Source organism: Aethalodelphis obliquidens, unplaced genomic scaffold (genome assembly GCF_003676395.1).
Source record: "Aethalodelphis obliquidens isolate GAN/ISIS:26980383/991018 unplaced genomic scaffold, ASM367639v1 scaffold59, whole genome shotgun sequence".
Classification (NCBI taxonomy): domain Eukaryota; kingdom Metazoa; phylum Chordata; class Mammalia; order Artiodactyla; family Delphinidae; genus Aethalodelphis; species Aethalodelphis obliquidens.
Window position 1 is genome coordinate 8740637 of NW_020838003.1, and position 10884 is coordinate 8751520.

Below are 10884 nucleotides of genomic sequence, written 5' to 3' on the forward strand. Positions count from 1 at the left end.
AAAGTATAAATTTCACTATAGCAGTGGTAAAAATATCTATGTTAAATAGGTTCTTGTTAAGGGTTCTTTATGATTAGCATAGGATCAAGATCAAATTGTTTCCGTTGCAAACCTGTTATACAGAACAACCTAGGGTGTATTAATTCTCTGGGGAGTAAGTCATTTTTAATTAAACAATTCTTGCTTTAAAAACTGGATTAAAATCCTCACTCTACATGTCTACATGACTTTAGACATGTCGTTTAAGCTTTCTGAGTCTATGTCTCTACCTGTAAAATGTACGAGATGGCTGTTTTGTTGTAAGGATTAGAAATATTACACAGAGCATGCCTGGCACTGAGCCGGCACTTAGTAAATGACAAATCACCGTTTTGGTGATGGTGATATTGGAGGTTGGGTTGAATGTGTAACGACGCCAGGGCTTTTGTAAGCTGTTGAAACAGATTCATAATATATACATTTTAGCGATGAGGGCTGGAGAGCGGAAAAGCAGTTCCACCTAACTGGTGTTCTCTCTTTTCTTTTCCAGTCTTTGAAGCCATCAAATCATGCTACCATCCAGAGTATAGTGAGAGCTGTGGGCGTCGTTCCTGGGATTCCTGAGCCTTGCTGTGTGCCAGAAAAGATGTCCTCGCTCAGCATCTTATTCTTTGATGAAAATAAGAATGTGGTACTTAAGGTATATCCAAACATGACGGTAGAGTCTTGCGCTTGCAGATAACCCAGCAAAGAACTCATCTGAATGCTTAATTCAATCATTAGTTTATTTTTATGGACTTTTTTTTTTTTTTTGCACTGCCAATGCCTTTCATTTCAAAAGATTTTTTTAATGGTCAAAAGAGAATGAGTAAATAGACTGATGATTTCCACCAGGGAGAACTGGACTGTATCTGTTTCTGAATGTAATTCAAAGCAAGATTTTAGAAAATATGGACATCTCTTTCTTTAAAAAAAAAAAATCACGCAAGACAAGTGAGCAAACTGTTTTTAGAACTATTAGAGAACAAACTGATTTATTTTTGTAATGGGCTTTGAAAATAGATTGGAAAAACCCAATAACTTATCATTGATCTCTGCTCATAGAGAATAGAATCATTTCATATCTTAAAGTAGGTTTATTGCCTTAGATTCCTGAGCAATGCATCAAGTGCTAAATAATCCTATCAGCTCTGATGTTTGTCTTAAAATTTGTGGAGACTAGTTTACCTGTGTTTGTCTCTACAGGTCATTGTGTGACTAGCTGAGTGCAGAGTGTGTGCTCTGTGTAGATGGATGTGAGCACATTGCCAGGGGCCTGTGCCCTCTTTACGAAGGTTTGCTTAACATGGCTTTACAATTCAGTCTGCACAGGATTCTTGTTTTGTTTCATTTCATGTTCTGGCAAGTTCCATTCAGTTACGAGAACTTTACCGAAAAGAATAGACTGATCCAAAAGCATATGCAGAGAGTTACCACTTGGCTCAGCCATTTATTTGGAAATACTGATGTTTTCATTTCATGGCCTCCCAGGAAAGGGAACCAGCAACCTAATTTTCAAAAACCCAGACGTAATTCTTCTTCCATATCTATTTTCCATGAGTGCTTTCATTTGTTCTTTTAAATGGAACTTAAAAATTCAGTTAAATGTTTAATTTTCTTGATATGCCTTTACTTCCTATGAAGTAATCAATAGATACCGAGGCTCAGAAGTGAAGGGAATATTGGAGATTTCTTTAAGTGACCAATCTAATCACAATCACACGTTCAATATCGTTGTTCAGCTACATCCAGGTCCAGGCACTTTTTCACGTGGATCAAGGCCTTTGGCTCAGACGGGGAATCTACATTTTAGCAAAACTCACTGAAAATTATCCAACAAGGATGGGAGTCAAATAGAGACACTTCTTGGTGTTTTCCCATTTCTATTTGTCATAAATATCTCCTCTTACACTTTTGCCTTCAAGAAATTGTTTCAAAAATCTTTTCCTCACTATATTTATGTGTGTGACAGAAATGTTGTCAGACCATGGATTGTTGCTGATATTCTATCTGTGGTTAATCCTTATTTCAGTTCGGTCTGACCTGAATAGAGTCCACTAGCCATTTCAGAGGCTGTGAAGTATCAGAAGACACGGGGTTTTGTTCTGTCCCTGCCTATAGCTATCTATGGTGGTTCATAATTTAATAATACTAATTGAGCATCTACTTTCTGAAAGACGTGTGTTAACTTCAGTGTCTTCACTGGTAAAATAAAGAGGCTGACTAGTTGAGCTGGAAGTTCCTTCTGCTACCGAAAGCTTGGGTTTACAATATAGTACTCGCTAGGTCACACACATCTTCCTTGAATGGATGGTAGCAATAGAGCTTAAAAACACTGCAAATATAGCTATTCATACACCAAAGGAAAAAACATCCTCCTCTTCGGTGTTTATGAGTGAGTATGGCATCCTCCATGGTTTAAGTAGTATTTCTATCTTACTGGAAACCCATTAAAAAAGTGCCATGAAAAGAAGTTTTTGACACTTCTGGAGTGTGTGTTGACGCCATGAATGAGACACACCTGTTCTAAATAATGAATTAAGTCTTGGTTCCTGAGTTACTATGGTTTCTTCCAGTCATTTTCTGTTCTGGTAGCATAAAGTTAAAGATTCAAAATGAGACAAGGGATGAAATTATTTTTTACTAAATTTTGTCAAAAATTTGAAAGCAAAATTATATAGTAGAAGTGAGGCAGTGTGTGGCTGCCCTATCCTGGTCATAGTGTCTTTCAATAAAGAAAACTTTTCTTTCATTGGTAGATTGAAATGAAATTCTTAATTTAGTTTTTTCTAGAAATATATCCACCAAAACCTCTAGCAATGTCCAGTTGTACTTCTCAGCCTTTTTCTATCGTGATGTCTGTCTGTTACCTTTCTTCATTTAAATTGATGCCCACTTGTTACAGATTAAATCCTACAATGGCCAAAAAAAAAATTATCTAAATAATATTTTATCTTTAAGAACAATTGATGTGACAAAATTACAACATAATGAAAGAGTTTGAGCAGTAGTTATTTCTCGGTGACCTTGTAACCATCATTTTCTATCGTATTGAGCAAATATTACAGTTTAAATGGGAAAATGTTTAGTCCCCCAAAGTAAAGGAAGGTTACTTTTCAAGGGTTTGAAGTGGTTGAAATAAATGAGTTAATATTTTAATTAATAAAAATTTACATGAAATAGTTGGAAAATTGATTATTTCACAATTTGTTAGGTACTAGTATCTATATAGTTACTATATAAACTTTTTATAAATGTCTTGATATTAAAGTGGCATTAATGAGAAGGGAAATTATATTTATAATGCCATTTCCTAAATCATGCCTCTTTCTCTTCCAACCACCCTCCCACCCCCATTCCTACATATGAGACACACACACACAGTTAGTTAAAAATGAATTTTTTTTCAGTAACTGTTCTCTTGAATTCAAATTCAGGGACTGCTGATGTCGATATAGTATTTTCAAAGGTTTTTGTTGTAACCTGTGTAAATAATATGCAGTTTACAGGATTTGGGGTTGTAGAATTTAAACTGGAAGATTGGACTCCCCAGATTTCAAGACTACAATATTCCAGATCAATTTTGACACTCACCTAGCTATATATTAACTGATGATCATTTATTCATTAAGCTAAGATTTTTTACTTTAACATTTCTGAAAAAAAAAACCCTTTTTGCCCATTTATTATTTTCATAGACAATCATATGTGTATAATACTATTATCAGTCTGGCTTATAAAAATTTTTTATATAATTACATTATTCAGTTTTAGTCTTTCACTTTTCTCTGTGCTAGCAAGTAAGAAATGCCTGAATATTGATTTGGTTGAATCAAGGCTGGGTTAAAAAATAGTTTTGCACACCTGATGTGTAAGATTAAATATGAGATTAAATACGATACCTTGGTTAAGTCTGACTTCTTTGTATATCTTTTTTCCCTTGAGAATTGTATTTTAATGTAGTTTATAGGTGCTTAAATGATCCCCTTTTCCTAAAAACCAAGCTTTCCCTTCGGCTTTCTACAGTAGTTTCTGTAAATGTTTTAGTTGAGAACTGAATGCTTGTACAGTCGATGGCAATTTTGAAAATATATATTATATATGTATATGGAAAAACTTTAAAGATGCTTTTAATTTATTTAATGACTATTGCCTTCCTATCTACAATGGTAATAATTTTCGTACTTAGATGGTGAGAAAAGGTTCTTTTTACTACAATTATTATGTGCAAAATGATATTTGGTTCTTCAGTACATTTGCTAAAGGGGCGTATTGCAGTGAAACTGTGAAGGACGCTTCACTACTGATGTGTAAGCTTTGCTGGCTTTGTATCACTTTCCTCCAGTAATGGAGAGCTTTTCACTATACAGTTTGGAAATAAAATTGCTTAACTGAACTCCTCCCCATTCTCCTCTACTTATCATTGGGAAAGACTACATTTTCAAAACTTGAAAAAGTTGAAAAACTGTGGTGCATTTGAAAAGAGATAATAAAGTTTGGGCACAGAGTTGAACATTTTCAAATGGTATCATGAATGGAGCATCATAACCTACAAACAACATAACAGGAAATATAATTAACACTGTGAGACAATATTGAAATATACCCATAAGGAGAAAACTCTTATGTCTTCCGAACTTGAGAAACTCAATTTGAATTGTTTCATATTTTCCTTCTCTTTCTCTTTCTCTCTCTCTCTTTCTCTTTCTCTCTCTCTCTCTCGGCATTTCTTGTTTAACCACAAACTCTGCTTAGAAAAATTTTTTCTGGATGCCTGCTATTTGACAATAACTATTTCATCTGTCATTGTTACCATGTCCTGTCCATTTTAGGATGATAAGCATCTAATTTAAGTAATCTGATCATTTTGATGTAGTTCACCATTTTTGTTTAGGCTATACCTTTCTCTTTAAGAAGAAAAATGACCTGAGGTTAAGAAACAAAATATACTTTCATATTATTTTCACTCATTTAATCTATCTCTGTTACATTTATTCAGACTGTGTTGTTTAATTAAAAACCATAGGGCTTCCCTGGTGGCGCAGTGGTTGAGAGTCCGCCTGCCGATGCAGGGGACACGGGTTCGTGCCCCGGTCTGGGAGTATCCCACATGACGCGGAGCAGCTGGGCCCGTGAGCCATGGCCACTGAGCCTGCACGTCCGGAGCCTGTGCTCCGCAACAGGAGAGGCCACAACAGTGAGAGGCCCGCGTACCACAAAAAAAAAAAAAAACCATAGCATTTTGTAACTACCAGGCACTCTGAAGATCACGTTGAACAAGTTCCTTAATCTCTCCATGCCTCACTTATCTAAAATAAACTTCTTGCCTTATAGGGTTGTTACAAGGTTTAAAGAGATTATACACATAAGTTATGTTAGGGTTGTTACAAGGTTTAAAGAGATTATACACATAAATTATGTTGCCAAGCACCTGAAGCAGAATAAAGATTTAGTTACTATCAATTATTATTATTATCTAATCCAGTCTTCTCATTTTCCAAATAAGGAAATGTAGACATGCTGTGGTTTACACCTATTTGGTTGTCTACTCATCATGCCCTCTTCTGAAAACTGGCTCCCACCAACAGACATGGGTTCCTTGACACTAACAAAGATGGGCATCTGACAATTCAGAGAGAGAAGAATGAATCTGGCGCAGGTAGAACACTGAGCCTTACAGAGTAAGGAGAATAGCTGCCTTGTTCCTGATGATATTCCTGTTTCTGATCCTGTCTCTCAGAAACTGCAGTTTCTGTCCTTGGATGACATGAGATATCCCTGCAAACTCAGTAACGGGCTAACTCTTACATAAGCAGGTTTGAGCCCATGTCTAAATTGCAGCCAAAAGAATCTTGACTACACTGTATCGAGTTGTTGAGTATGCTCAGTGTCATCTGACAAACTACTAGGAAAACTGGTATTAGGACCCTTCGTAACATCATGAATGAGAGAAAGAGCATCATGAGAGAGCAATGTCTTTGAGGTCAAAAAAACTTTACATTAGAATCCTGGCACTGCCAATTAATATCAGGGTGACATGTGCCCTTGAGGAATAATAACCAGGTCATCATGCCATCAGGGTGGCCAGTTCTGTGACTCATGAAGACTTCCAAAAGGGTCACTGCTGTAATTCATTGACTCAGTTCTCATGCCAGAGGAATTGCCTTGAAATACCTCTTAGGATAAGACTTTGTAGCTATCAGCAGAAGATATGGTGGAGGTAAGGGTTGAGAATAAGAACTCTGAGTACAAATCCATATCATCCTATAAATCACTTAGTACAGGCACACCTCAGAGATGGGGTCAGTTCCAGAGTACCACGATAAAGCAAATACTGCAATAAAGTGAGTCATACAAATTTTTTGGCGTTCCAGTACATATAAAAGTTATGTTTACATTCTACTGTAGTCTATTAAATGTGCACTGGTATTATTTCTAAAAAAATGTACAGACCTTAATTAAAAAATACTTTATTGCTAAAAAATGCTAACTGTCATCTGAGCCTTCATCGAGTCGTGATCTTTTTGCAGCAATAACATCAAAGTTGACTGATCACGGATCACCATAACAAACATAATAAGAATGAAAAACTTTGAAATATTGTTAGAATCACCAAAATGTGACACAGAGACACAGAGTAAACAGAAGCTATTGGGAAAATGGTGCCGACAGACTTTCTTGATACGGTTGCCCAAAATTTCAATTTGTAAAAAACACGGTATCCGCGAATCGTAAAGACATGGGATGTTTGTATTCCTAAAGACTGTTCAGCTTGTACAAAACCGTATCTTAAGCCGCATGAGCTGTTTTTAAATTTTGGAGACTAATCCCTTGGGTGGCAGCCTGGATGGGAAGGGAGTTTGAGGGAGAATGGATACATGTACATGTAGGGCTGAGTTGCTTTGTTGTGCAGCTGAAACTGTCACAACATTGTTAATCGGCTCTACTCCAATATAAAATAAAAAGTTTTTAAAAAGGGGGTCACGGAAGAGAAAGAATCAAGTCCACGTGTGGACAACTGCCACACCCAGGGAGGGGCCGTAACACCAGATTACACCTGTGCCTAACAAGAGAGACCTTTCCTTGGCCTTCTTATCTCTTTTTCCTTCCGTTTACCTGACTTTGGAGAGGCCAGAAACGGTCACTGCCGAAGAAGGCAAAGAGAAACCAGAGCTGAATTGTCCATGCTCCTACAACTCCCCGATGTAGGTTTTTGAGCCTGGCACTAACCCAAGCTCGGGGAGGGGAGAAATTAGATGTTGAATGAGGGTTTGAAACTTTAATATTAGACTGGACTGGGGCTTTCAAAATCTTGAAGTGGTGGGAAAAGCTACAAGAACTCTCTGGGATTTTATCCAGCGACAGAGAAGACTGATTCTACGGTGTTAGGTTTAAAGGGACAGTGGTGAGTTGGAATAAAGTTACTTTTGGCTTGTTTGCTGCCAAGTCACAAAACCAGTTACCTTTGTAATGTTGCAGGAATCAAAGAAGCTAATGGGTGGGAGAGCTCTCTGAACATTGTAAAATGTTATATATATTTGGCAATATTGCTTATTCATTTATATGCATATAGATATAACTGAAGAAATAAAACAGAAAACACCTAGTAAGCATCTATTCAGTGCGAAGAAGGTCCTATGCCAGATGTTTAGAGGATGTAAAAATAAATATGGCATTGTCCCTGCAAAAACAAACAAACAACAACAAAAAAACAAACCCTATCTTAGTTAGCAGAGATGTGCTTGATGATATAGAACATCAATGTCTAAGTTGTCCACAGTCTCAGAACTGGAAATTAGGTATATGTAACTATTATCAAATGAATATCAACAAGTAATGCTAAAACATTATCACAGTGGGCAAAACCACAATGCCACAGGGTTATACATTTAGATCCACAACACAAAATTTAAGGATCCACAGGTCTTCTCTTCATGCACTTATGTTCACAAAAAGAGGATCTTCTCATGGTATGAGTTTTCACACTTAAATTGGGTTATAATGTTCATTTTTTTTGGCTGTATTTGGTGTAACCCTGGATTCTGGCCCTGGCATTGCTAAGCTCTGGGCTCGTGTGCTTTGTTATGTTCCTTCACCACCTGGTGGCCTTAATTTTCTCTTCAATGGAGACCCCTCCTTCTCAAATGTACCAGATTCTATGATCCAGACATTCTTACTAAATCACAACTTCCAAGAATTTTTGTCCTGATCATGTCTTAGGAAGAAACAGCCAAAGTACTGATGAAAGGGAGAGTGGAAAGCAGGTGAGAAAGGACTAGGAAAGGGGGTCAACCTGCCCTCAACTTAGGTGATCAGGGATTCTATTGCACTTCTATCATATGATGGTGCTTTTGAGATGCCTCTACCTTTCATGCCTGTATTTAACTTAAAGCACTCATTCTCTCATTTTAATAGGAAAATAATTTTTTTAAACTAGATTCATCTGTCATTAATTAGAGAGGACAGCATGGGAGTTAGGGGCTCAGGCTTGGAGCCAGGCTATTTGCATTAGAATCCCAACTCTGTCTCTTATTAGCTGTGTGCCCTGGGACAAGTTATTAACCCTCTCTGTGCTTCATGTCCTCACGTGTAAAACAAGAACAAAACACAGAACCTACCTCACAGAGTTGTGAGGATTACTTGAGTTATTACACATGCAACACTTAGAAATGTTGACAGCACAAAGTAAATGTCCTAGAATATTAGCTTTTTGATTTATTAAATGCATTTTGTACATTTCCATGAATGAGTCTTCATTTGAACCTGAGATGTAGGATTGCAGGGATTATCATTTTACTGATCAAGGGGAATCACTGGTTTAACTGAAGTCAGAACCATGGTAGCTTCAGAGCTGAGATTCAAGCAGTGGTTGACTCACCCTGTCCTTTTCTTTTCCACTTTGCTTCAGACGCCTCTACTTTAAAAAAGCCCTCAGAATATGTATTCCCTTGGAGTTCTGAAAAATTTGGGGGAAATAAGGGGATTGGATAGGGAGCAAAAAATAAGTTTTGCTTGACTAGTGTTTGGATCTGAGGCCTTTCCCCTGGAGCTGAACTTCCCTGCCCAGCTCCAAGTGGTGTAGAGACTGTCCCATGAGCTGAGATCCTGGAACATGGAAAAATGTGTATTTCAAACAGATAATTCTGAAAACGGGAAAGTCAGAGAAGGGCTGAACTGTGTACTTTCAGTCTCCATTTCTTCACATCAGTCAGATCAGTTGCTCCCTTTACAAAGAAAAGATGGAGACAGGAACTAAAAAGGGTGCTCCCACACTGTTCCTTCACAGAGAGGACAAAGGACCCGTCACTCCCTGTGTGGGATACAAGAGGGAGGTGGGGTGTTACTCAGAGCCTCCTTCTCCAATCCCCATAACGCGGTCACGTGGGAAGTGAGGCACTTACTTACATCCCATTCAGCTCAGAGAGCCCAAGAGAACAAGAGCACAAGTGACTGGAATCTTTAATCTTAACATGTCCCCACTGAGAAATAGGGACCAATTGGCGAATGGCCGGTTCTGAGTCTGTCACCACTAGGATCGCTACTCCTCTTCCCCTGGGGAAGCCACTCCTCCCCAAGACGTGTCTTCTGCTATGTTCCCTCTTGCCAAGTGGGGTAGAAGTAAAGCCCCATTTATGGAAAGGTAAGGAATGGGGGGGGGGTTAAAGTGCCTCTTCTAACATACCTTGTGATCCAAACTGTCTTCTATCACTTTTTCAATTATAATGAACGTTTGTCATCAACCTAAAAGGAGCAAACACAATATACAGCAATCATTTCAAGTAGCTGTTAGGATTTGCTTTTTAAGAATCCCCCTGGGGACTTCCCTGGTGGCGCAGTAGTTAAGAATCCGCCTGCCAATGCAGGGGACACGGGTTTGAGCCTTGGTCCGGGAAGATCCCACATTCCGCGGAGCAACTAAGTCCGTGCACCACAACTACTGAGCCCGCATGCTGCAACTACTGAAGCCCGCGCGCCTAGAGCCCATGCTCCGCAGCAAGAGAAGCCACCGTGATGAAAAGCCCGTGCACCGCAATGAAGAGTAGACGCCGAAACTAGAGAAAGCCATGTGTAGCAACAAAGACCCAACGCAGCCAGAAAAAAAAAAAAGAAAAAGAATGCCCCTACCCTGTTTATTATGCCGATTTTTTCCAGGCCCATCAGAGAATGTGAAAAGAAAACCTATCTTTGATTTGCCTCAAGGCCAAGGTTGTCTGGGTATTTGAGCTCTAGCCTTGTAGGGAGAGAGACGTCTATCCTGTGAGACAATTGGAGGCCGTTGATAATTCACAAGATGAGAATATGAAGCATACTCCTCCCCCCACCCTTAAGGTGTCGATTTTAGTTTGTGACAACTTGGTTTTCATTTTGTCCTCATTTCCATCTGGGGCATTGAAACACTGCTGTAAGGGCAATAAGAAATCCAGTCCCACAGAAAGTTGAATTGGAGAATAGCAGGTGTTTTTCCTCCCCCCCCATTCCCTTCATCCCAGCCCTTGCCCAGTATCTTTTGCTCACACACACACACACACACACACACACACACACACACACAGAGATGCTAGCTCCACTGCAGTGTCGCTGAAGCAGGGAGGGAGGTATGGTTATATTCCAACCCCTTGACTCAAAATGGTAGCCAAGTGCATTTTCAGGCTCAGAACACAGGCAAACTGCCATCAGGTTCCAGTCAAAACCAAGCCCCACCTCGTGGGGGCTCAGGCCAGATGTGAAGGCAGCAGTTCAGAGGTGAGGCAGTTATGTGCAAGAACCATGTGACAGAGCTTTTCCCAAAATGGACTTACTTAAGAGAAACATTTTGGTGTTTATAGGACTTCAGCTCTGCTTTCTGGAGATTTTCCATCACTATAA

At 38.8% G+C, this 10884-nt stretch overlaps 1 protein-coding gene across 1 annotated transcript in view; it reads left to right on the forward strand.

The window, feature by feature from the left end:
• BMP3 (bone morphogenetic protein 3) overlaps nt 1-4409 on the forward strand; it is a 28342-nt gene extending 23933 nt beyond the window's left edge. Inside the window, exon 3 of the mRNA XM_027087617.1 lies at nt 530-4409. Coding sequence (XP_026943418.1) covers nt 530-721 — 192 coding nt within the window. The 3' untranslated portion in view covers nt 722-4409. The remainder of the gene's footprint in view (nt 1-529) is intronic.
• The last annotated feature ends 6475 nt before the right edge of the window (nt 4410-10884 follow it).